General features: G+C 40.4%; 2 protein-coding genes across 2 annotated transcripts in view; one reads left to right on the top strand and one right to left on the bottom strand.

The window, feature by feature from the left end:
• The window catches only part of rtraf (RNA transcription, translation and transport factor), a 3,595-nt gene extending 2,168 nt beyond the window's left edge, over positions 1-1,427 (top strand). The window contains exons 5-8 of the mRNA XM_079458580.1: positions 201-289; positions 383-451; positions 538-586; positions 712-1,427. Of these exons, the coding sequence (XP_079314706.1) occupies positions 201-289; positions 383-451; positions 538-586; positions 712-866 (362 nt within the window). The 3' untranslated portion in view covers positions 867-1,427. The remainder of the gene's footprint in view (positions 1-200; positions 290-382; positions 452-537; positions 587-711) is intronic.
• On the bottom strand, positions 1,307-27,510 carry nid2a (nidogen 2a (osteonidogen)). Its single transcript, XM_079458579.1, has 27 exons — positions 27,214-27,510; positions 26,550-26,852; positions 22,599-22,840; positions 22,009-22,496; positions 21,732-21,881; positions 20,585-20,830; positions 19,988-20,188; positions 19,025-19,252; positions 14,618-14,764; positions 12,809-12,925; positions 11,193-11,318; positions 10,770-11,000; positions 10,255-10,488; positions 9,808-10,041; positions 9,361-9,594; positions 8,914-9,147; positions 7,960-8,193; positions 7,512-7,745; positions 7,065-7,298; positions 5,191-5,421; positions 4,932-5,101; positions 4,718-4,847; positions 4,027-4,198; positions 2,789-2,946; positions 2,589-2,712; positions 2,401-2,510; positions 1,307-1,751 (listed from the first exon to the last, which is right to left on the bottom strand). Exons 1-26 carry the CDS (start codon positions 27,415-27,417, stop codon positions 2,405-2,407), a joined length of 5,412 nt encoding a protein of 1,803 aa, XP_079314705.1. The 5' UTR covers positions 27,418-27,510; the 3' UTR covers positions 1,307-1,751; positions 2,401-2,404.

Here is a 27,510-nt window from a genome sequence, read left to right as displayed (position 1 = left end):
TTAGCTAAACTGATTGATGGGTCAAACAGCAGTTTGTCTTTTGACAAAAAGGTTTCAGGCTGTCTTGGCCAGAAACCATGGAACTTTAAATGAATTGCAGGCTCTGTGTGGGTTCCTAGAGGGATATCTGAACTCCTGCATGAATAGGAATTTAAACATTTATCTCTCGCGGTGTAAATAATTGTGAATGCTCTTTCTAGGTAACAATGCAGATTTTAAGGCTGGCGTCTTGGCCCTGGCAAACATTCTCAAAATTCAGCGGCACGATGACCATTTAATAATGCTAAATGTGAGTACCGTACAAGAAGTCAATAGTGTGTAAGGTTGTTCTCTATTTGGTGCAATTTATTAAAAAGCTAATCTAATATTTGTCATCGCATAGGCCATTAGAATCCTGATACAGGAACGTCTGACTCCTGAAGCAATCGCAAAGGCCAACCAATCAAAAGAGGTAAACGTGCTATACACACAAAAAAAACTTGGACTACATACTTATTTTTATATGTTTCCGAACATTTGTTTCTCTCCTTTTTGTAGGGTTTACCAGTTGCCCTGGACAAGCATATTTTAGGATTTGATACTGGAGGTAGGTTTGCACTTACAGAATTGTTTTAGAGCTTTTAATATTTCATGTTTTAAAAAGTCCAGCATTATGAAAAGTGAACTGAAAACTGTTTTATTTGCTAAAAATGTAATCTGTGATTGTTTAAGATGCAACTCTGAATGAAGCAGCCAGGATCCTTCGCTTGCTTCACATCGAGGAGCTCCGAGAGCTTCAAACCAAGATCAACGAGGCCATCGTAGCAGTTCAGGCTGTTATTGCTGACCCTAAGACAGACCACCGTCTAGGAAAGGTGGGCAGATAAAAAACATCTGCCTGAACTTTGCTGCAAAGACAGTCTCCACATGACATACTGCGTGAAATGTTTGTTTTCGTTAACCACACCGCAGATATTTTGTGGGAAGGCATTCTTATAATTGGGAAAAAAGGACTGTTTCTTTACTTTATTATACATTTGTTTTGCCAAATTGTTGAAGAGTACCGAGATTTGTTGCAAAACTGTTTGTACTTTGAATGTGGTGGCACTTATGAATTGTCAGATGGAATAGCATAACATGGGCTACATGCTTTTGTTGCATAATAAAACTTATATAATGTAACAAAGGTTTTATGGGGATACTGTAACTTCGTTTTACCACTTGAGCAAGAAACCCGTACCTTTTACTGGTTTATACATCACACTGTTTAGGAAAATAATCTTTGCATGGCCAGAATATCCTGAAACACGATGTGAGCAGACATATTAATGTTGTCAATCACATTTTATTTTTATAAATATCACATCTTACAAAATACAAAAAGGATTAAAAACGAAACTTAGTAAAATACCAGGTAGGTTCAATGCAATTTTACGTGACATTGTGGTGTATTTATACACATACAAATTACACACCTAAACTCTTGGGTTCCTTATGTTTTTGGGTTTATTTGATTATTTTTTTTAACAAAAAGTCACATACAAAAGTACAGTAGAAAAAAATGAGGTATAAAACAAATTTACAAAACTATTCTGAGAAAATATTCATAATTTCATGTTTGTAAATTTGCACTTTGGCATTTGATGAAACTTGCGACCTCTGTGATTGGCTCTCTCCTCGCTCCACTCCCGACTGAGATTCCCACAGCACAAGCACTTCAACACTTGCCTGAAATAGCACCATGTAATGTTGGCTCTGTCATTAGCGTCTCCCTGTAACAAATAACAGAACATTCGTAGTAAATCTTTAATAGCAAACCGTGTTTAGTGTAACATGGTAACGTTTCATTTTCTACCAGGGAAAATCGCCTGCTTTTCCAAACTGTGAGTCATATACAAAACCTTACATTGAACTTTTAGCTTTTTTTCTGTAAAGATCTAAAATGCTTTGAAGTGTTAGTGCGACACTGATGTTTCGTCACTTCTGTCAAAACCACAGTGATTTGGAAGCAGGTACCTTCTACTTTTCTCTTAAGTGCCGGTAGCTGAAATATTTCGTTCTCTGTCATTTGCTTGAAAAGTGCAGTTACCCACATTTTGCTGGCATGACTTGTTGCACTCATGCTCTAAACTCAGAAATAACTTTTAGCTTGCAATACAAAAGTGGGAAAAAAAATAAGAAAAGTGAACATTCTTAAATAATTTCACTTATGTGCATTACTTAATTACTTTAATTTTGAATAACACACAACATTGGACCCCATTGACTTCCCTTGTATAGACGCAAAACCCCTGATACATTCAAAATTTCTTTTGCAGAAAAGCCAAATGCGGGTTTAAACAACATGAAGGTGAAGAAATGTTGACAGAATGTGATGACTATCCCTTTAACAAAACTAAAAATGCATAAATAACCACATACCTTATTAACAGTGTGCGGGAGCAACTGTGATTCCGTACAGATGAGATCTCTGATCAGGTAAGAACTCATCTGTAAGCTGACTATCTCGACCGAGGCTGATAACTCCATCCCTGGATAATTAAGAACCACAGATGTGAGATAATATTTGTAATACAAATCAGCGTTACGAATCGGTATAAAATAAATACCTCCTCCAGTCTGTGTAATAGTAGTGATTGGCGTAGGACACCATGCTGAAGGGGTAGTTTAGGTTACTTTGTATCACACGTCTGCCGGTCCCGTTTGGTGATATACATTCTATCCGCTTGGTTCCTGTCCATCACAAAAATACTATATTGACTTCTTGGAAAAAGTGTTATAATGGATTACTGAGTCTTTAGAAGTGTACCTGCATCCGCCCAGCAGACCTGCCGTGTGGTGGAGTCGTAGGTCAAAGCGTTGGGCAGTCCAATGCCGTCCCTCACCACAACCCGTCGGTTTTGGCCATCCACGGAGGAGCTTTCGATTTTAGGAGCTTCCCTATTCCAGTCAGTCCAGTAAAGGGTTCTGTGAGAAAATCCGGTGAGAAGTCTGCCAGCGATTGAAATTCATGTTTTCCAACAACTAATTGAAGAAAGACAAAACCTCTCTGCTCTATTTAGAACTGATTCGAACAAGATGTTTCAAAGAAACGCCTCGGAGAGAAATAAGGTGCCTCCGATAGCGGTAAATAAAAACAAGCATGTGCGGTCTTCAAGGTTCCTCGCGGTTATGCAGATTTACTTGCCAAGCTAAAATATTTATAACCGTAAATGTTTTCAATGCTGTTGCTCTCCAAATGTTTTCATGCATAAAATCATAATCTCACATCATTTGTTACACACAAAACATTGCGCAGGGAATCGCGCTGGCATTGGTTCCAAATGCAGTTTTGCACGATTAAGCCTTTCTTTAACTAGGCTCAACTATATACCAAACCTCAATCCAGACGCCCTTTTAATCTGAACCATAATGGCACGCACCCGTGCATTTTTGTGCATCCACGAACAAATTAGCAAACAAACAAAAAACATACATTTGCAGCTATTCTCACGGCCCATGAGGTTTGTATTATATCTCCTATCCTCCACCTAAGCCGGGGCGTTCAGCTCCAGATGTTTCAGACGCTTGCTGGCCCACACGTTGCCTGGCCTCCCCTGAGACCAGAGAGCCGGGCCAGATGCTGAAGCAACATCTGGCCCAATTTGTAACATTGCTCTCTTATTTTCTCTCTCAATCTCTTGCTTTTTTCTTAATGCTTGGTTGTTCTTGTTCTTGTTCGTTCTCTGACCCATTTAAAGTCACTCAGCACTATGCACAAAAGATTTTGAAGTGTCCTTGTAAAGGAAACACGGGAAGTTAATGAGGAAGAGGAAATGAGGCTCATTAAATGGAGAATCCCCTTTCGATTCACAAAAGAAGGCAATTTCCAAACTGCCTTTGGGTGCCCTTTAAAGGCCGTTCCAAACTTATCTGAGCAACTGAGTTTCTTCATGAAGGGCACTTCCAAATGCCCATTAGTGTTTATAAGACGGTCACACAGAAGTCATTATGTGATTCAATTTTTGGGGGGGATGAACTATCCCTTGCTCATTCTGCAGCACATACCCTGTAGAGGAGTCCACGATGATGGCTCTGGGATTGACCAGGTCTGTGCTAAATAGAACCCGCCTGTCACTTCCATCCAGATTTGCTGTTTCGATCTTATCTGGTGAGCTGTCCACCCAAAAGAGTTTCCTACGTGCAGCATCCACAGCAAGACCTTCTGGACTCATGAGACCTGAATAAAAACATTAAACTTTCACATATTAGAGATCCAATGTGTCATTTTTTGGAGGATCTATAGACAGATATGCAATATAATATACAGAGGTGTATAAAGACCTTATGTAATGAAACGTTATGTTTTATTATCTTAGATTTCTTTCTACATACACCGTCCCATTGCGTGGAATTCATCCTGTTGTTTCTACAGTAGCCCTACATGGACAAACGGCTCTATAGAGCAAGTTTTGTAAATAAGTTATCTCGTTCGGCAAAGAAGTGAAAACGTCACGACATCTTAGTTCTTTGAGAGGGGTGGAGTGAGCCGTTGGTTGGAATTCACAACCGCACCACTAGATGCTGCTAAATTTCATACACTGGCCCCTTAAAAAATTATCTGTCTCTTTTGTGTTATTTTATTAGCATATGTCTATTTTTATTTTCTGTACAACAGCTGGTGATAAGTTCCCTTTGAATTGAATACATTTCAGGTCCATGCATCATAGAGAACTATTTTTATTGAGCGTAAGAGCACCTGTATTGATGATAATCTCAGGTTCTGATCCCGACTCCAGACCAGCCCTATTGATGGTCCTCCCGGCCAGATCTGTCCAATACACTTTCCTTTCTCTGCAGTCGTAATCTATTCCCACCACTATAGATCCCTGCGGGTGAGAACACAGAACAGAATTATTATGCTTTTGTTAAACCTGCAGGGTTTCAATCTGTTTCATTGTAAAGAGTCTCACATGTAGAGCAAGCAATACTGAAGATCTGTGCTTGTCCAACTGTGTGCCATTGAGAGGCAAAACTCCGATCTGCTGCCCCTGAGCATACAGCAGAGATGTGCCTGTTGGGGGCGGAGTCACGTCTGGCCGTGGCAGAGGGTGCATAGTGGGAGGGGCCACAGTAGGTATACCTAAAAATAATGTGACATTAATACAAGAAGTAATAATTCATATTATCAAATGATGAATCTTTTCATTAATAACATGGAGCGGTACTCACAGGCAGGTTTCACGGCATCGTGTGAGCGGGTTCCAGATACCTCGCGACCGTCTCGGTCTACACACCAGCAGTAGCTGCTGTCTCCGTAGCACTGCACTGGGTTAAATTCACCAGCGGAGTCACATTGCGGCAGATAGTGATGAGATTCAGGCTGACCTCCATAATGCTCCACAAGACTGGCCCTCCATCGCTCACAGACTGACTCTGGGCGCTGAGTTGGTAGCACTATTACTGGGTGGAGAGGAGAACCAAAAACATGTTATTAATGGTAAGCAATGTGGGTGTATAGTGTATTTTTAAAGATAATAAATATTTAGTTAATGTATTATTATTGTTATCATTATTACATTACTCAATATAGTGTTGTTATTAAAAATAAAGGCAATACATTAGTATTGTAAAAATATGCTTTTGTTATTAGTAGTGTTAATAATAAACATTACTAGATAATTGTTACTCATTTTAGTAGTAATAGTTATGGTGATGATTAATTATAAATAATGAATAGATTATGCTAGCATCATTATATATAATCATATTAAAAATATATATTAATATGAAACTATTAATTTGACATGAAAACATTATTATTAGTATAATATTAATAATAATTATAATAAAGACAAGTACCACTAAGAGGAAAATGGGATTACATTTTGTTCTCGGTTTTGTTCATGAAGAATCGAGGCCACATATTTTTTAAAGATGAATGTAAAAAGACCAAGCATGCACAGGTCAGGGCTAAAAGACACTAGTAAAGATTCTGCCCTGTGTCAGAATAATGTCTCCCTTCATGTTCATCTTCAGGGGTCCATTAAAGCATCACGTGCCCTCTCAAAATGTACACCTAATCTTTACAAGCCAAGAAGACCACCGGCCGCCTATAAAGATCAGAGCGATCAGACCAGAATTTACAGCGCAGTATCCAGTCGTGAAATGTGGGATTTGTAGGCTTACAGAAACACAAATTACATTTATTTTAAACCCAAGTCTGTTTAAATCAACCTCTGTGTACATAACAGGAGTTTAAACCTCACGCCACATGACTTCTTCCCCATCACATATGCTCGCATGCAGTGTGCTTGCACCAGAAGAAATGAATACATTTACAAATTTGGATTTCACCAGTGTTTCCATTCAAAGTGAACTGGTAGATTGGGTCAGGTCATGTGTTCGATCTCCAGGGAACACACATACTGATAAAATCTACCTGAATGCTTTGTAATTCTCCAATTCTGTCCCACCGAACCAACCAGATTGTACCGAGTAAACTCTAATATCCTGTCAACAGAACTACTGTACATGCAAGTTTATTCGTGTAATTTGCTTCTTTTCCCAGTTTATTTCAGTATATCAAAAGCAGATTTGCATCTTGTTCGTTTTTGGCAGAACGACAGAGAAGCAGAAATAGGAGGCATTTGTAACTGCGGTGGAATGGAACACATTCATTGACGGAGTTGAGATGTCCAAACGGCTCAGCTTTTTTTCTGCTCTACAATCTCACACAACACAGACCAGGCCGGACTCTTTGAGGTCTGCTAGAGATTACACTGATCACTTACACATGATGGGAAACTACTTAGCAAATTAGAATGCCAACTTTGCGAGCAGCATTATTACATTAAAAACAGACGTCGATCATCGAAAACATGTCATGCATCCTAAACATGTATACCTTGCATATACAGTAAATAAACTTAGTGTTGTAACCAGCCTAGCAAGTCTTAAGGTTTATATTTGTGTCGCTCAGAGTAGGCCTATCTAAATAAAATGATGTTTGGCTGCGATTTTGCTGCTTTCTATCAGTATTGATACAATTACTTAACCATTCAAATTGAACACATCACACAAGGTTTGGTAAATGGCTCTCTTACCCGGCTCATCACAGTTTGTCCGTGAGCTTCCAGGAGGTCTGCGTGTACCCGGTCTCTCCTGTCCTGTACTGTCCACACACCAGCAGTGACCTGTGGACCTGTGACACTGCTGTGATCTGTACTGACCCTCCTCATCACACTCAGGAACGAACGCTCCTATCAAAGGCAAACCATCTGATCCACCCTGAGCACTGTCTCTGTGATGCTCACACCGGGTTTTGGGACGGACAGGAACTTGGAACGCACAAAAGAGACAAAACACAATGTTATTTCCAAATCTGATTATCTGGACATCATTTATCAAATTTTACAAAGGCAAATACTGTTCATTATACAGTTGTGTAATTGTTGGATCACCTAAAATCTGCAACTTTTCAGAAAGGAATCTGGCATGTGCACAAAACTCTCCATTTCAAACACATTCACTTCCTGTAACTCATCTCTTACCCGGCTCATCACAGTTTGTCGATGGGCTACCAGGAGGTCTGCGTGTACCCGGTCTCTCCTGTCCTGTACTGTCCACACACCAGCAGTGACCTGTGGACCCGTGACACTGCTGTGATCTGTACTGACCCTCCTCATCACACTCAGGAACGAACGCTCCTATCAAAGGCAAACCATCTGATCCACCCTTAGCACCGTCTCTGTGATGCTCACACCGGGTTTTGGGACGGACAGGAACTTGGAACACACAAAAGAGACAAAACACAATGTTATTTCCAAATCTGATTATCTGGACATCATTTATCAAATTTTACAAAGGCAAATACTGTTCATTATACAGTTTTGTAATTGTTGGATCACCTAAAATCTGCAACTTTTCAGAAAGGAATCTGGCATGCGTCTACAAAACTCTCCATTGTAACACTTTCACTTTCTGTAACTCATCTCTTACCCGGCTCATCACAGTTTGTCGATGGGCTTCCAGGAGGTCTGCGTGTACCCAGTCTCTCCTGTCCTGTACTGTCCACACACCAGCAGTGACCTGTGGACCCGTGACACTGCTGTGATCTGTACTGACCCTCCTCATCACACTCAGGAACGAACGCTCCTATCAAAGGCAAACCATCTGATCCACCCTTAGCACCGTCTCTGTGATGCTCACACCGGGTTTTGGGACGGACAGGAACTTGGAATACACAAAAACAATGTTATTCTTAAACCCTCTTATTACACCCATGGACACTTTAATCTCATATAATTTTTTTTATAATTTGCCAAGATAATGTTTTGCTAAGGCAAATATTGTTAATCGTATTGTTTGTTGAAGCATATTGCATTATATATATATATATATATATATATATATATAAAAGACCTCAACATTTTAGAGAGGAATGCATCAATGTCCTACATCAGAATGAAGAGAATCGCATTACAGCTTGACAGCTGAATGAGTGTTTTTAATTTAGAGATGGATCTTTCCTCCTCAAATTCTTAGGGCTTGTTTTCCCAGAAACCTTTAAGCCTTGACTGAATAAGCATCTGGAATTCGTCCCAATGAAGCTTGCTAAGTAGCAATTGATGTCTCTTAAAAAGTATTAAGACAAGTGATTGAGAACTAATATTTAGAAATGTTATTTCAAACATGAAAGATGACCTCCTGTGTTTTCTGTCTCTTTTCAAAATCACCAGAAATGTCACAGATTGATTTGACAGGTGACTGATGAATTGTAAATATCTAGACATAATTCTTGCATGTGTTCACAAGAAACATTATGCATTCACATTAACTCTTGAAGTTAATATAAAATTAATCCAATTTCATCAAAATTAAACCTTTAAATCCACATCAAGGCCCTCACATCTCCATGTCAAACACATTCACTTCCTGTAACTCATCTCTTACCCGGCTCATCACAGTTTGTCCGTAAGCTTCCAGGAGGTCTGCGTGTACCCGGTCTCTCCTGTCCCGTACGGTCCACACACCAGCAGTGACCTGTGGACCCGTGACACTGCTGTGATCTGTACTGACCCTCCTCATCACACTCAGGAACGAACGCTCCTGTCAAAGGCAAACCATCTGATCCACCCTGAGCACCGTCTCTGTGATGCTCACACCGGGTTTTGGGACGGACAGGAACTTGGAACGCACAAAAGAGACAAAACACAATGTTATTTCCAAATCTGATTATCTGGACATAATTTATCCAATTTTACAAAGGCAAATACTGTTCATTATACAGTTGTGTAATTGTTGGATCACCTAAAATCTGCAACTTTTCAGAAAGGAATCTGGCATGTGCACAAAACTCTCCATTTCAAACACATTCACTTCCTGTAACTCATCTCTTACCCGGCTCATCACAGTTTGTCCGTAAGCTTCCAGGAGGTCTGCGTGTACCCAGTCTCTCCTGTCCTGTACTGTCCACACACCAGCAGTGACCTGTGGACCCGTGACACTGCTGTGATCTGTACTGACCCTCCTCATCACACTCAGGAACGAACGCTCCTATCAAAGGCAAACCATCTGATCCACCCTGAGCACTGTCTCTGTGATGCTCACACCGGGTTTTGGGACGGACAGGAACTTGGAATGCACGAAACAGACAAAACACAATGTTATTTCCAAATCTGATTATCTGGACATCATTTATCAAATTTTACAAAGGCAAATACTGTTCATTATACAGTTGTGTAATTGTTGGATCCCCTAAAATCTGCAACTTTTCAGAAAGGAATCTGGCACGTGCACAAAACTCTCCATTTCAAACACATTCACTTCCTGTAACTCATCTCTTACCCGGCTCATCACAGTTTGTCGATGGGCTACCAGGAGGTCTGCGTGTACCCAGTCTCTCCTGTCCTGTACTGTCCACACACCAGCAGTGACCTGTGGACCCGTGACACTGCTGTGATCTGTACTGACCCTCCTCATCACACTCAGGAACGAACGCTCCTATCAAAGGCAAACCATCTGATCCACCCTTAGCACCGTCTCTGTGATGCTCACACCGGGTTTTGGGACGGACAGGAACTTGGAACGCACAAAAGAGACAAAACACAATGTTATTTCCCAATCTGATTATCTGGACATCATTTATCAAATTTTACAAAGGCAAATACTGTTCATTATACAGTTGTGTAATTGTTGGATCCCCTAAAATCTGCAACTTTTCAGAAAGGAATCTGGCATGTGCACAAAACTCTCCATTTCAAACACATTCACTTCCTGTAACTCATCTCTTACCCGGCTCATCACAGTTTGTCCGTAAGCTTCCAGGAGGTCTGCGTGTACCCGGTCTCTCCTGTCCTGTACTGTCCACACACCAGCAGTGACCTGTGGACCCGTGACACTGCTGTGATCTGTACTGACCCTCCTCATCACACTCAGGAACGAACGCTCCTATCAAAGGCAAACCATCTGATCCACCCTTAGCACCGTCTCTGTGATGCTCACACCGGGTTTTGGGACGGACAGGAACTTGGAACACACAAAAGAGACAAAACACAATGTTTATTTATATAATGTTCATTTGTAAAGGAAAATATTGCTCATCATTTCGTTTGTCGAAGCATGGTGCATTACATATGCTTGTGAATGGATGTTTTTCAGTATGGAGAGTATAGATCACATCTTCCTCAAATTTTCAGAAACAATATCAGAAGCATTATTTAAAACCCCTAAAATAAATCTATAAATCCGCACTACAGGCCTCACATCTCCAGCCATTTAATTTCATTTCCTGTAATTTTATCCCTTACCCGTCTCATCACAGTTTCTCGGGGGGCTTCCAGGTGGCGTGCGTGTGCCCGCTCTTTCACGGCCCAAACTGTCCACACACCAGCAGTGACCTGTGGAGCCGTGACACTGCAGTGATCTGTACTGACCCTCCTCATCACACTGAGGAACGAAGGCTCCTTCCAAAGAAAAAACATCTGATCCACCCTGAGCACTGTCTCTGTGATGCTCACACTGCGTCTTGGGACGACCCTCTATGTAAAAGAGACACCTTGACATTTTATTACAGGACATTTGAAGATGAGAGTAATAAACACGATTAACGAAATGTGTTTCCGTCTGGAGCATCTAAAATGCATGACATTGATTTGACGTAAATGCTTCGGTTTTGCTTTTATACAGAAAATCCAAGTCATTCAATGCACAAACATCAGATTTGGCCGTACCGTTCTCGGGATAGCACTGGAAACCGTCTCCGTGAAATCCGGGTTGGCACTGGCAATAGAAAGATCCCGGAGCATTGGAACACAAGGCCTGGGCGTGGCACGGCTGGTCACGACACTCATCCACATCTGCACAAACAACAACTTATTCTGTAAGTCAACCAACGCAACCAAACATCCCAGCAGAAGATATGACTGCATAACTCCAACCCTAACCACATTTTTAGGTTGTGCTTCTGAGTCATTTTCTCCCTCTATAACTCTAGCGCGAAAGCTTCAAGCTCCCACAATCCTCTGCTGTAGTCATGAGAGCTAAACAGGAAGGCGAAGAGTTAACTGTCCTCTGACCCCCCCCCCCATGTTCTTCAGCTGCGAGTCTCCTACGCACATTCCCCAAAAGAGGACATTGGGTCATTGTTTAAAAAAAAAACTCCAAAAACATCTCTGGTTACCCCTGCCTCCGACTGGATTTTTGCCAGCATTCAGCCTCTGTAACACTTCACATCCCACTGAGAAAACACAACTCAGCATGAATCACACACATTAATTGCTGATCAGGGTACAGTACAGTATCAATAGCGTTGTTCAGAATGTATACTGAGTGCTACACACTTATTACAATACACATGAAGATGCTACATTGTTTAACATAAATGTATATAAAAAATCATTATTATAAGCTTTGCGTTGTGAATCAGGTTGAATTATGGAGACAGTTTTGAACTTCTTTATCTGAATTTGGTTTATTCTCAACCAAAAAACGTTACAGATTGCAGCTTTTAAAGGAAAAGTAAAAAAATTCTGTCATCATCAACTGACCCTGTTGTCATTTTTAACCGGTGTGACTTTTTTCTCCTGCAGAACACAAAAGAAGACATTTTGAAAAATGTCGGTCACCAAAAACCGTTGGTCTGTATTGACCTCCATTGTATGGACGCAAAACCCATGCAAGTCAATGGAGACCGACGGTTTTCTGTTATCAACATTTTTCAAAATATCTTCTTTTGTGTTTTGCGTAAGAAAGAAAGCAATACAGGTTTGAAATGACAAGAGGGGGAGTAAATGATGACAGAATTTTTATTTTTGGCGAACTTTCGATTTAAGATCTGTGACTATGAAGAAAGATAATTCTTTCAGTTTCAGTTCCATTTAAAAAATTGCTTTTTTTCATTAATATGGTTGCCATATCAGGCAGAAACCTTGTATCTCCATATTTTGTGTTTTTTTTCATAAATCATTACTATTGGCCTCTGGTTTGTATGTTTATTGTATATTGAAAAGTTTTAAATAGAGACAGTGATGTAGATATTTAAAAGATAAAGTGTTAATACCATTTCCTGCAAAGTTTTGGGTTTTCAAAATACATGGTTTCAACCCAACAGCTGAGCAACATTATGCTTGTTGCTCAACAGGGAAACACGGTGCAAGCAACACCAGGGTCACAGATACAAATACAGGAATCCCAGGAAACTTAAATACTGACCAAATGTATACCTTGCATTGACAGTCTAAGGATAAAACTGTCTGCCAAATGTGTACATATAAAAAACACGTGAAGGCAAACCACACTGGAATGTTGGTGGTTGAACCGAGGAAGAGGTCATGAGGAAATCTCTTACCCTGACATGTTCGTCCGTCAAATCCGCTTTCACACTGACAGCGATGGCTTCCGGGCAGGTTGACACATTGAGAGTGAGCACCACATGAGTTCAGGCCTTCTTCACACTCGTCAACATCTACAATTAAAAAGAAAGCATTTAGTTAAGGTCCAGTTATCCTTAAGTACTTTTTGAGACGTTGGGCATGCGCAAGCTGTCTGAGGTGTTACGGTGTCCATCAAGCACGTCTTCAGGTGCTGGAGAGATAAACCATGCCCTAAGATGCTGACATTTGTGATGACAAAAAGACGCAGCGGGGGTCTCGTCTCTGTCGGGGTGCGTGAGAACAGGCCCGAGGCTCGGGTGGGTTAGTGGGCCGGACAGCAGGAGACCTGGTTTTGATCATTGCTAATTACAGGGAGGGTAAAAATCCACAACACGTCCCCCCCACCCTTTTTTCATTCGTGATTTTTCTCTGCTCTCTTTTCTTGACCCCCTTTATTATCTTCTGTGAAGTAATAAAGTTGAGACAGGTGATGCAATTATCCTCTAATAGAAACATTCTGGCTCTAAACACACAAGTAACCAAACACATTGCCTTTGAGTGTACAGAGAGAGAATCTAATCTACACTCTATAAAAAAAGTGCATCAAAAGGTTTTTTTGGAACCTTTAACATCTGAAGAACCTTTCTGTTTTACAAAAGGTTCTTTGTGGCGAAAAAAGGTTCTTCATATTACAAAAAAGTTGTTCATCTATGGAATCTGTGTTTTTGAACTTTTTAAGCACCTTTATTTTTTAACAGTGTATTTCCGTAGTGATTGGTCATAAAAACGAAGAACGTTTATTCCTTCTTTATAAATGTTAACTAATCTAGAAGCCTCAACACTGCATATAATTAATATGAAAATATTTTATATACAGGTACTTTAATTGTAATTATGTACTTTTTTAATTTATTGAATGAAAGTATTTTATGTTGATCTTTAATCTATAAAACTAAGATTTCAGTAAATATGTAAATATTCTATAAAAGTAACTTTCATATCAGCCATTTAAAAGACAATATTGGTCAATCATTATTAACGTTTTAATTTATCACTTTCAGTTATATATATATAAACGATATATTCACAGTATTGTTACCAAGATTCTACATTTTTATTTGTCACATACACAGCTATATAAGGAACTTGTGAATTGAAGTCTATTACAAAAATGTAATGATGTATATATGTATATATATATATATACTGTATATACCAAAAATATTCCTAAAGAAATTGATTTACAACATCAAATCCTTTTGACTGAATCATTAAAAAGATCTGGAAATCTGACAATTACAAATGTTTAAAGGTAAAAAAAACATTGAAATGAGTGATAATATAAAACCAAGGAAACATCAGAGGGCCCCCCAACAAACAGCTGAGGATGTGGTCACTGCTCGTGTGCCACAGCGACGTCTTTGTTTGTGTCTAGCCTTTCGTGTCATATGGCTCTATATCAGTGGGAGGGAGAAGATGAGAGACATCAGACCGAGAAAAGACCCTGGGTTTCCTCCACTTTGTGTCTGACTCATCGGATGACAAACGGCTGGTCGTGCTAATGTACGGCGGTGATGACCCCACTCATGTTCAAACCGTAATGCTGATGTTACGCAGATGCACGACTGTAATGATGGTGTGGTGCTAGCTTATTCTCAAAGCACTCCAGATCCTCGACATGTTAAACACGCTGTCAAGGACCAGAACTTGAATTTACAGCTTATGCGTGCGTGTTCGGGAAGAAGGAAGATATAAAGAAGATATTTACATTTAAAGTCTCTTACCGTAACAGTTGCGACCGTCTCCTCCGTAACCTGTTGCGCACTGGCATGTGAACAGCTGTCCCTCGCCTGGCACGCACTGCGCTGTTGTGTCACAGTCATGGTTTCCGGTGTAACAGGGGTTTAGGTTTTCTGGCTCTGGGTCTCCAGCTGTGGAAATGGAGAAACGGTAAGTAAGAAAAATCACAAAAAAAATGGAAATTTGGAAATGTAAATTCATCATTTAATCACCCTCGAGTTGTTCCAAATCTATATATACAGAATTTCTCTGCTTATAACCAAACATTTCTTGGCCAGCAGGAAAAATGAGAATGGTAGTCAAGTGTCCAGAACGGTTTGCTTTCCTTCATTCTTCAAATAATCTTCTTTTGTGTTCAACAGAACAAAGACATTTATAGACGGTTTTATCTTAACATAAACAAACGTTACCGCCATCTTGTGACCCCCAATTTAACTTCCGGTACACATGCACAAACAATGAAGTGCCTGTCGATTATTTAAAAAAAACAATCGAGAACCTTTACATTACATTTATTCATTTGGCAGACGCCTCTTATCCAAAGCGACTTACAAGCAATCAGGGGTAAGGTGCCTTACTCAAGGGTCCTTCAGTCATGACCTGCTGGGCACTGAGATTTGAACCAGCAACCTTCTGATCACAAGCCCAACTCTCTAACCCCCAGGCCACAACTAACTTAGAAGAACCGTTACTTGGCTAAACTTGCCTCTCCAGTATTTTGTATTTACACTGCGATACCAAGCTCAACCGCTAGATGTCAATGTACCATACGGTTTGTTTAAATGCGACCAAACTACAGGACACATTCAACAAATTGTTTGTTTAATACAATTATTATACAGTAAAATAATAATACAAATTAATATTAACAGAAATTAAATAAAATATAAATGGTTATATTATTAGACATTAGCCAAACACAAACCGGAAGTTAACTGGGGTCAGGCGCACGTGAGTCCGATGAAACCGTCAGCTATTTTTCTCAATAAGGCAGTCCATGGTGGCCAAGAACTGTTTGGTTACAATCATTCTTCCGAATATCTTTCTCTGTGTTCATCACAACAAATAAATGTATACAGATTTGGGACAAATTGAGGGTGAGTAAATGATGACAGAATTTCATTTTTGGGTGAACTGTTCCTTTAACCCTGCCGGGTTTCACTACCACAATGGGGAACACGCACTGGAAATATGACTCACAGATGCATGTTTGCTTGAGTCACTCCAGCTGTCACAGAATCCCATAAGACCTCTTCCAAAAAAACTGAGGGAAAACTAAAGGACGCTGATATATCAAGACCAGACATGATCCGAGTGATGTTATGGAACCGCAGACGGCTTGCAGACACTGAGTAATGTGTGTAAATGCGCATTCATGTGTTAACATATGGAGAGGTGTGAAGCCGTCGCTTCAAATGGTCAATCCTTTCTCAAGTGACCTTGGGGGTCAAAGCACTTGACCTGGAAAACACCTTTCAAAGAGTCGTAAAACTGAAGGTGGTTCACACACCATTAGGACCGACCACCAAGTGTACTGCATTACAAGACAGACGACATTACAGAACGTCTTCAACCGGGCCCATACGGACGAGCATGAGGGATCCATTGCCGAGACCCTTGGGCCATCCTGACTGCCTTCACCCCCACCAAACGCCTACTCATCACGCATTAAAAACGGCTTGATTTACTCCCCTCAAGCCAGAGACCAATTTAGCAAATTATCAAAGGCAGACAGGAAGACTTTTGTTTGAGCGAGAGAGAATGAGAGAGACGGTCCCCTTCAAAGTGACTCCACAGGGAAGGTGGAGAAAAACCCGAAGACAAACGTTGCCAAAGTGGGCAGGAGGGGGGTCCCTGGTTCTTTTAACTTGGTGCTAATTAAAGGGACAGTGATAGACCGGTGGGGCGGACTTTAAGGGGACGACGGGGGAAGACAAACCAGGTGGGAAACCGCTGTCACAAGCAGGACAAAACACACACGATAAACTTATGTTAGTAGGTGTTTAGAGCCAACATTTTCTCTTTAATAAAGTGAAACCTACTTGTTAGAACTTTTGAAGTGGTCACCGCCACTAAATAAGGCCATTACAAATACTGCAACACATAATGCAAATACCGCACATCAACACCAGTGTAAGCGAATATAGTCTGAATAGGGTTTTAAACATGACAACAGCTGCTTTAGACTCCATCGGTATCTCCACATCTCAGACCTTTAAATAACAGCTGATCAGAAATGACTGTGAGGCTATTTATAAAAGCATACTTACACACTACACATACTATTTTGGTAGCATATCATGTATATTCTGCACAGTATTGAACTTTTCTTAATTGTTTTAATAGCATTTTAATGATAAATAGTGCTTATATAGTGTGTTTGGTTTTGTTTGTCTATGAATAGTAGAGCCTGAGATTCACATGTATTGTAGTGATAAGCCAGTGGTCCCTACAAGTGAAATGGATTAAACACATACAATGTTAAGCTAATTTGAGCACGTAAAAATGTAAAAGGGTTTCTGCGAGGGTGAGGTTGGAAGTAGAGGACAGAAAACACCATTAGGTCAGTGTAAAAACAAAAGCAGTCTATGGCAAGTCCCTACAAAGATACCAAAACAAACCGTGCGTGTATTAAGTGAGAACGAAGTGAGCAAAACCTGACAATTCTGATAGTTTGTTTGTGATAGTATTAATAGCTGTGTATGAAAAACAATCTATGAAATATGTACATGTTAAAGGGATAGTTCACCCAAAAATGAAAATGCAGTTGTGAAATACTCGACCTCAAGCTGTTCCAATCCTGTGTACATTTCTTTGTCCTGTTGAACAACTGAGATTCTGGGGCACCATTAAAGGTTCCCTAAAACTGATCCTTTCCCAAATTGTTCATAATATTTTCTTTTGTGTGTTCAACAGAACTTTCTACTATGGTAGTCAATGGTGCCCCAGAAATCTGAACGTTGCTAACATTCTTCTAAATATCTGTATGACATGTATACCGGATTGGAACAATTGGAGGGCGAGTAATTCAGGAAATAATACGCTGGTATGGTATTGCATTCACAGCAACATAAACCACTTCAGCAGGACATCTCAAGGTGATATACAGTATACCAGCGTGTGAATGTGATCCATGAATGTACCTCGCTCTAATCTAATATCCTTGTCAACAGATCTGATGAAGTGTCACCACTGGCCTAATTACATTACTTAATGTCAATCTCAAACAGACAGTGACAGCTGTGTTGTCCGGCCTCAACCAGGGTCAGTGTGGAAGGAGATGCATGGATCTCTTGGGTACAGGGATTCCGGGAAGTTTTTCGTTTCCCACAAAATCACTTGGTTACTATTCCTCCGAAATGAAAATTTGCCATGAGGAATACCAAGAAAGCAAAACAATAACAGCTGAAAGGGATTGTACACTCCGATTTGCATTCATGTCACAAACAACTTTTCTGAAGTCGAGTAGATGGACTTAAAATATCGAATGCGTGATGGTGCAGTCATATCGCTTGGCTACCGAGGAAAGGAAGGTCACGTCAGGTTTTGAGGACGGAGTCATTTGATCCAAAGGTCCTAGGATACGATATTATTCCGACTACAAACTAGATACAAAACAGCTGGGGAAATGCTCCTTCCAGCCTCACTTATCATCTTAAAGTCAACATCTACAGCAACAGGAACCGCACAGTCATAGAAACCACAAAGCTGTCCCATTAAACCCTCTCACGGGAACAACTCTGCCTTACAAGGACATAAAACCATAGGTTAAAATAGAAACCTTTGATTTATTCCATAAGGGAACTCGCAGGATTAAAGGGGTTTCTTACTAACACCAGCTCCATAAAATACTAGCCCAACAGTGGTATCGCTTCACAGACGCAGTTCATTTTAAGTGCAGTCGGGTCTAATGCCAGGCGGTGGTAGAATGCAGCAGGTGGTTCAGGGTGGTTCTCCTATTTGCATGATGGGATTTGAGCCAAATATAAGCCCCGTGTGAAAGCCAGACGTCTCATTGCTATGTCTATCAGCGAGTTAATAAAGAAACTATTCCAAAAATGAGGGGCGGTATAAACGAAGGAAGAGGCCATATGCAAGGGGGCATGCACCGTGTAAAGTGCTCCGTTTCATTGGAGGATATTGTAGATTTAACACACGTGAAAACAGAAATCCAAGAAGCCAAAATAAACAACAGATGCAATTTTTACACTAGAATATGTTAACACGCCGTTACAGTAATCCTGGGATCTACTGTCCCATGTTTCACGTGATTCATAAATTTTGAGCTGCGCATTCAGGGACAAACGTTATTTGATTTAATGAATAAAATAACAGTTATTCTTGAATTTTCAGCAGGACGTTTATACCCAGAGCCTGTGTTGCAAACCTACCTCCAACAGGGCCGATCTTGTTGGTGATGGCGTATCGAAGGATCCGCTCCTCTTTAACGAACATAACAAATATGCGTTCTATTCTCAACTCTTGCGTTTGGAGACGGCTGCGGGGTCTGTGACTGCAGTCTCTGTACGTGATGTTCTGTTTGACCTGGAGAGTGAAGGTCTCTGCTCCATTCTCAGCAGAAACGACCGTGAACTCACGCACCGACGTGGAAGTTATCACTGCAAATGGAAAGAAAGTAGACGAAAAATAAATGACGGCAAATAACACACAAATTTTTTTGCCATTGTGGGCTTCAATTGAGGTTACTATAGTGTACTAAAATGTTTTAACATGTCTGTTTTTGAAGTCAAATTAAATGTTGGCCTAAACATTACCTGAAAAATTTAAATGAATGAAAATTTGAAATGTTGTCTCAGAAATAAACTGAAATAAGTTTAAGTTAAGGCACTAAAGTTTTTGACCGAAAAAAAAAACGAAACAAGCTAAAATAAATAAATTAATTAATTAATCTGATACAGCAAAATAAATAGATAAAAAATGACAAAAGCACAGCAAAAATATAAGTAAAAATATATGAATGATAGTATTATTAATTAAAAAAGTGAATAAACTACAATAAAACTGAAAACAAAACTACAATGACTGTGGCTTCAATATAATGCCCATGAAAACCTGTTGTCAGACTCTAAGTGCACACCAACATTAAAAAAACATCTCTTTAGGGTGCACCAACTTCAGACAGGGTTTCCTATGAAAGGAAATACAGCAGACAGGAAAAGTAGCCTGTGGTTTTTTCAATGTTAATTCATTCTTAAAAGCTAGACTTTTGGCTTCCAACAGCCAATTGACTGAGTACAGATTTGTAGATCTGTTATCATTCCTTATAGCTAAACAGCGGTGCAAATGCATAATAAAAATGCTAATGCTTGGTTCTAAAGCAGAGAATGACTTACATGAAGGATAGTACTGGTAAGAGTCTTTAAATGGCTCCATCTGTACGGTGGAACCAGGAGGGATGAAGGGTATACTGCCATCTAAATGAGTGTCCACACTGAGGTAGTTCTGGGTGTCCAAACCGGTGGCCGTCTGGACGATGCTGAGACGCTGGTTACCAGGATAGAAAGTCACGTCGGCTCTCCGGATGAATTCAGCACCTGTGAAAAAATCGTGCTTTGTAATTCAACGTGTTTAATGGTTCTTTGAGCTCAGCGTTATTGCTCACACATTAAACAGCAAACAAACATTAAGCTGTGAAATAACATCCAGATGGTGGTTTTGAGGCTCGTAGTGCTTGATGAACATTTGGTTTCTCCAAAAGAAAAAAATATACAAAGTAAAAACACAGAGCACCTGACTTAAATTAGGGATGAGGGGGTTGAGTAAATAGTACGGGCCTTGAAACCAACCCCTCGTGCCCCTTAAGAAATGCTGGGGGACTCTATTAGCAGGAAGGAAACCTCAGTGCTGAAAATCTCTCAGCAGGAGGCCATATGTTGAACAAACAGGCAAGATCATAAAAGAGGCAGAAGATGAGATCATGATGGCCTCACCGGTGATACTGAAGCCATTACGGCTGTTAGGCAGTTCCAGGGCAAAGAGCCAACCGAACAGACCTCCGATGGGGGCCACGGGCATCAGGGCCCAGCCCACCGGTTCTGGGACTTCACTGATAGCGGTGTACGCCCTTCCATCGCCCACCACGATGTAGGCGTGCAGGTCGATGCTGTCCAGCTGCAACGGAGTGCCCCCCACTGTCAAGGTCCCCCTGACCTTTCCATTCACTCGATGAGGTGCACCTGAAAACAGAAGACAAATGGATGCATTACACTTTTTTGTATTTATTCCGTCATTTCAAGACCACCCAAGAATGGTGGAAATCTGTGTATATTTATAATGTAATGTTAATATAATTTTGAGAAAATGTTGCCAGGACGTTGAATATTTCTGACCCACTGACAAAAATGGCAAGACTGTCCAGGCAGAAATCTGTCATGCCAGGTTTTCCCTCTACACCACCCCTCTCTCTCTCTCTCTCCCTCCTTCATCACACAAAGCTCGCCCTGTACACACGCATATCTGACAGCTGATAAAGCTTTTCCACTGAATATTTTCTCTCCGACACAAATGTCTGTCATTCAGCACACCCAGCCAGATGCAACACTTTGGAACGGGGCTCGAGGTTTCTTTCACAAAAAGCCTTTCAATGGTTCTTAACAGGTACATTTGAGTCGAACGTGGCCAATGTGATGTCACTGCCTGTTCCCGAAACCTCATACGGGCCGCTGAAAGAATCGCGAGGAAATTCCTGTCAGAACGTTTTTTTAAAACCCAAGTATTTCCTCCCACAAAATCTGTATGGCAACCTCAGCCAGTATAAAAACAGACTGTGGAAATAGTTGTCGGTGTTTTGCGCCACAGTAAGTTAACAGGAATGTTCGCCATTACAGACAATTAGCAGCCACATTGCACGCAAATGCACACGAGGTTTTGAGGTGCGAGACGAATCTGACAGGAAAAACCTGTCTTTTGAACCAGATTGAAGTGCATCAACCAAATCAACATTTTATCTGCAAAATCAGCATTTTTATCCCTAGAAATACTTTTTTGAAGCATCACACATTCCCTGAATTGCTGCTTTTTTGGTGATCGTATATTCCCAGAGGTTTTCCCAAAGTTCACACATTTTAATGCACTTACTGTTTGGAAGGCATTGTCGGCCATTGCCGTAAAATCCTGCAATGCAGTGACAGCAGAAGCCGGTGGAATAATCCGTACAGTGTGCATTCTGACTGCACTGCGTTTGGAAGCGTTCGCAGGTTTCCTTATTATCGGTGGAATAGTGAATCACTGCAGATACAAAAGTTGTGTTGAAATTTTTCGGTTTAGAGTAAATAATAGATTACATTCTCATACTTTAACAAACTTACTGATAGTGACAAAATACATGAAGTGCTGATAAAAATGGCAAATGCACCTTCAGAGTCAAAGTCGACTTTTTCCTCAACGCTGAACACTTGACCACCCGAGGTGTGTGGTGGGACGTCCATCAATCGGTTCGGGTACACCTGCAGGATGGCGTGCTTCGGGAGCGGGCGCTGCGGCTGGGTCACGTCCTCCGAGGGGAAATGACGGGGTTCTGGCTGAGGCACATCTCCTGGACCAGAAACTGAAGGCTGAAGAGGCAAGTTATTAAGGGACGTCTGCTGGTTGTGAACCTCCAAATCAGACGAGTCCTGGTCTGGTTCGATAAACTCTGTTGTGGTGGAGTCCTGGAAGTCTGGGTCTATATGATAATCCTCTTCATCTGGGTACTCCTCATCAGGCGACTGGACAATCATAAATGGGGGAGCTGTGCTTAAGATGTGACCTACGGCCTCATCTTGTGGAAGAACGATGTTTTGGAAAGATTCGCTGTTTCCAATGTGAAAAAGCCAAACTCCTGGCGTTCCTGTATTTCCCTTCCTAAGAATTAAGAAAAAAAGAGTTATTTTGAGAGAGAAATATGTTAAAATGTAGGCACAGTCCTAGATATAAATATGCTATTTAAAATTCAGGTTCACTTACTGATAAAGGTTCTTGATGGACTGCTCATTGCTGGTGAAGCTGTAGTACGGACCCTCCTGACGTGAGAACATGAAATAGGACGTCTCTCCTCTGCAGAAGCCCACACGAGCTGGAAGCTCAATTTCAACATTGTATGATTCTTTGGGTCGTGTCCCAAAAAACTGCAATCCATCCTCAGGGTAAAGGAAGAGAGCGTAGGTTTCCTTCTCATTGTATGCAATAACTGCTTGGAATGTGTTCATCTACAAGAATAGAAAGAGAAGAGCATCGCTTAGGGTTCCAGTTACCCAGAATTTCGTGAAGCCCCGAAGAAAATACTAGGGGTGGAAGAAATCGCCTTGCATGTAAACAATGTATCAATAGTCTAAAAAGTATATTTAAGCAAACCCTCCTAAATGTATCTGAGACCAAGTTCCGATTAGCAGTGTTGGGACACGTTTAGACAAGACTTGAAATATAAACATTCAGAGACTTTATTGATACCAATATATTGAACCATCACTTTGTATTTTCAAGTCATCAGAAACATAACGTCTATACACATTTTCTATTTTAAAAAGGGAATATACATGCAAAAAGCAAATTTGTCAATTAAAATGTACAAACCAGATGCAAAAAAAACAACAAAATAGAGAAAGAATGGCTCTTGTAGTACTTGTAGTTATATTTTCATTTTTCATGTTCCCATTTACGAGGAAACGGGACTGTTATGGAAATGAAAATTCCGAAAGCGTCACTTACTTGTATATAGACAGCTTTCAACATAAAAAAATGCTTTAAAACTTTAAGAGAGGCCTCCAATGACTATTTAAACAACCAAATATTGACATATGAGGTTGACCTCTGCATGGAATTGCATTTTGATAAAACAGGCAAGTTATCTGCTTACATGATCTGCAATTTCTACCGTCTAGAACTTCAACTAGAACTCAAATATGTTTCTGATTTTACAAAGTCATGTTCCCACCAAACATGTCCCCTACAAAAAAAGTCAGACTTTTTAATACTACTTTTTGACCCCTTCCTGTTGTTTTTCACACCTAACACATCACTAAAGACATTTACGGATTTGGCAGATGCTTTTATCCAAAGCGACTTACATTGCATTATCCTATACATTTGTTTCTTGAGCTTTCCTGTAGCTCAGTGTTAAGAGCATTGCGTTAACAACGCAAGGTTGTGTGTTCGACCACCAGATACCAATGTAAAATGTATAGGATAATGCTATGTAAGTCGCTTTTGATAAAAGCGTCTGCCAAATGCCTAAATGTAAGTATGTGCAATCCACTGGGATCAAACCCACGACCTTGGCAATGGTAACACCATGCTCTTACCATTGAGCTACAGGAAAAACATGGTTTAAACTTTACAAGGACCAAAGTCTTGACTATATCGACCAAGGGATTTAAGAGTTTAAATGAAAGGTTTATTTCTGAATCCATGCAATATCCTCTGCAATTTAGAGTCTTTAACATACGTTACTCCCAAAATGGGACATAGTTAAATAATATTTCAAATATTTACTGGGGACAGAATGGGTTACAAAATTTCTATAGGACAAATAATGAAGATAAGGATTTGAAAATATGATAGTGTTGGTCACGTCAATCCACATTGGTTTCAGAGGCGGAGCATATCTAAAAAGATTAAAGGAATACATTTACATTCGTGCATTTGGCATTTATGCAAAGGCTTTTATCCAAAAGTGACCTACGGTGCAGTCAAGCTTGCTTGTGTTGTTAAATGCTCTACCAGATACAGGAACACAAAAACTAAACCATTTTGAAACAATATTTGTAAATAGTCAGTGCATTTTGTAAATGTTTATAGATTCTTCGAGTGCCTAAAGTACATTTTTGTTCAACTTTCTAAAAGACAAATATGTCTTTTTAGCACAAATATCAAAAGATGACCCCACATCCCCCTCCCCCATCTCACACGTACACACACACACAGAGGATGTGTGTGAAATTCCTCTCCTCTGTTTAGCACTCCAAGTTGTCCATTTGAGCTATCACCTCAACTAATAATCGACACCCACCCCATTCCTCAAATCTGTCTTACAGAGAGCCCCGGCCTGCCTAATACCAGCCCAGTCCCCTCACCCATCCCTACAGCTTCAAGATTCGAACTGCAGGACCACACTGTAGAAACACAACCATAAACAAGATTGTTTAAAGATGTTATAGTACCAAAAAAAGAAGGACCCACTCAAGCTCAGTCTAAGCATATGAGACAGTACCAATCTCTACGATTCATTCAAAAAAACACAAGGGATCATGGAGAGTTTCCCACCGTGAGGACCTCCTGAACTTATCCAAAATCTCTACGGAGAGACCGACCGGAAGCATAGTAAATCAACTCGAGGATGTGCTTTCTACAAACAACCCCGTGGCTTAAATCTATTCTGTTGCAATCAAGTGAAATTTAGTAAGCAAACATTGCTTAAGAGTGTAAACACGGTTGAGATCATGCAGAGTGGCAGGACTCCTGAGTCAGGGAGAATGACTGGGGTTTGACTTCCCATTGGGAGCCCAATCCAGTTGAGCCAATTTGTCACGGTTATTAAATCTGCTTTGGGAATCTCCACAGATTTCTTACAGCCTAGCCTTAGTCTCGTGCTTTGATTAATAGTTCACCCCAAAATACAAATTCTGTCATCACTTGTTCACCCTCACATCGGTCAAAACATGTATGACTTTCTTGTTATTTGGAACACAGAATAGGATGTTTGGAAAAATGTAATTTTGCGGCCATACAATGGAAGTCAATGAGAGGTGAAGTTGTTTGGTTAGCAACTGTCTTCAACATATCTTCTCTTGCGATCTGCATATACAGGTTTGGAGTAACACAAGGGTGAATTATTGATAACAGAATTTTCTCTTTAAATGCTTAAAGTGCCAAGCATAAAATGCACATCATGAATGTGGTGAGTAATCTAGATGATGTTGCATCTGGACTATGATATGTGCATTCAGGAAACAAACTTGAGTCCTTATGAAAAAAAAAGTGTTTCTGGAACCAATGAATAACAAATGATAATACTCTAGGAACCCTGCAGCTGTCCATCCACAGCGGACTGGACGAGAGGGCCAAACATACACCAGTAAAGAAAAGCCCATTCATGATGAATAGCCATTAGAAATCACCAGTGTGACCATCAGCGTGTTTTTTTAAATCTCAAACACCCACAGACCTCTTTATACTGCTGCCTGGACTTAAAGGTCCAGTGCCTGAAATTTAGCGGCCTCTAGCGGTGAGGTTGCGAATTGCAACCAACGGCTCACCCCTGACACAGGACTAAGGTTGTCATGTTTTTACTTGTTTGCCAAGAAGATAACATATTTATGAAACACGCTCTGAAGAGCAGTTTGTCTGTTTTGGGCTACTGTAGAAACAACATGGCATATTCCATGTGATGGGACCAGGGCTTTACGTATTTAAAAAAAACATAACGTAAGTCATTTATACACCTCTGTCAATTATATTGCATTTCTGTCAATCCACGAAACTTTTTTTTTAAACATATGGTGTTAAAATGAGAGATTTCATAGAAGACCAGCCATTTACTATGCAAAGTAAAATTTTACTATAACCAATTAAATAGATTTTTATCAACCATGTATTCCAGGACAACAACCCTGATTATTTGTCTGCACATGTTAACATTCTATGTATTATTACAACTAGCTTGATTGAAACCTTAAACACAAGTTTATGTGAATTGCGGGTGAAATTGAAGGCTAAGGGGTTTTGGACACAGATTAACTGGTATTAGGAGACGGTATTGTGTGTTTATGCCCTCCAGGTTTCAGATTAGATTAGAAGAGTGGAACCAAATTGGGATAGACAACAGATGACCAGCTTTGATAACCTCTGCCCTAAAGGGGGATCAGGGTAATGCCAGACCTTCAGGGTCACATTTGGTATCACTCCATGAAGATCTCTTACCCGATTGGATGGGCTGGAGCTGCGGGAAACTTCCTCGTAAGCGGACACGTTCTCCCAGGTGGCGATGAAGGCATGGTTAGGGGTAAAGACCGCGTCTGGAAAGCCCTTTTTTACATCCGCTTTCACCCGCTCCAGCACGGTAGGGGACTCCGTCTGCCTGTAGTAGATGGATCCTTTTCCCTCACTGGTGTCAATGTCAGCCAGGAAGGGGGCGATGACAGGGAAGTCTGTGGGGATGCCGTCATCTACATACTGCTTCTCCATGGGAAGATCCGAGGTTGAGATGATTCCATTGGTGGCCACCTGGTACCAGCCAAATAAAACAATTCAAGAGACAGAAAACCATGAATCAGATTCGTAATAAAGTTGTATTTATATTCCTAGAACTTGAAATGGAAAGTTACTTAATAAACTATAATACTTACGTTTCTAAGTTCCGAAATAAACAACAACTAAATATTTATGATGGTTGTTTTGTATTAGTATCTCTATGTATCTATAAAGTCACCACATCTCTCTCTCTCTCTCACTATATACAAAATGATACGATATAGATAAAAAATAAACATTATACAAGCTTTTATCTACATTTCCAAACAGTGCAGAAAAAAGTAAGCACAACAAACAAGCAAACCAGACGTTTGGAAGCCATGCATGTACTTACATATAAATTGTCAAAGGACGCCTCATAGAAATACATGGGTTTGGTCAGAAATATCACATTGGAGGTCTCATCGTCTCCTTCTTGCAGAACAACATCGCCGTAAAACAGCCCATAGGGATAAATGTCTTTTCTTTCAATGGCTGTGACATGATGAAGCGTCCAGAAAAGTTGTAGAAAGAACAGCGCTGTTCTGTCCCATGTCATTGTAACTAGCAGCTACACATTCAGCTCGTATGAACCCGGAGCGGACAGTATGAATGAGTGTCGCTGGGATGTTGGGAATGAAGGTGGGAAGAT

This window comes from Barbatula barbatula (genome assembly GCF_947034865.1).
Source record: "Barbatula barbatula genome assembly, chromosome: 6".
Lineage (NCBI taxonomy): Eukaryota > Metazoa > Chordata > Actinopteri > Cypriniformes > Nemacheilidae > Barbatula > Barbatula barbatula.
This window is presented reverse-complemented; position numbering and strand designations above follow the sequence as displayed.

Coding starts and splice junctions, on each gene's coding strand:
- nid2a (XM_079458579.1), bottom strand. CDS start 27,417: ATGACATGGGACAGAACAGCGCTGTTCTTTCTACAACTTTTCTGGACG. Junction 9,595..9,807: donor GACAAACTGTGATGAGCCGG/GTAAGAGATGAG, acceptor GTGCATTCCAAG/TTCCTGTCCGTCCCAAAACC. Junction 5,102..5,190: donor CGATGCCGTGAAACCTGCCT/GTGAGTACCGCT, acceptor CATTATTTTTAG/GTATACCTACTGTGGCCCCT.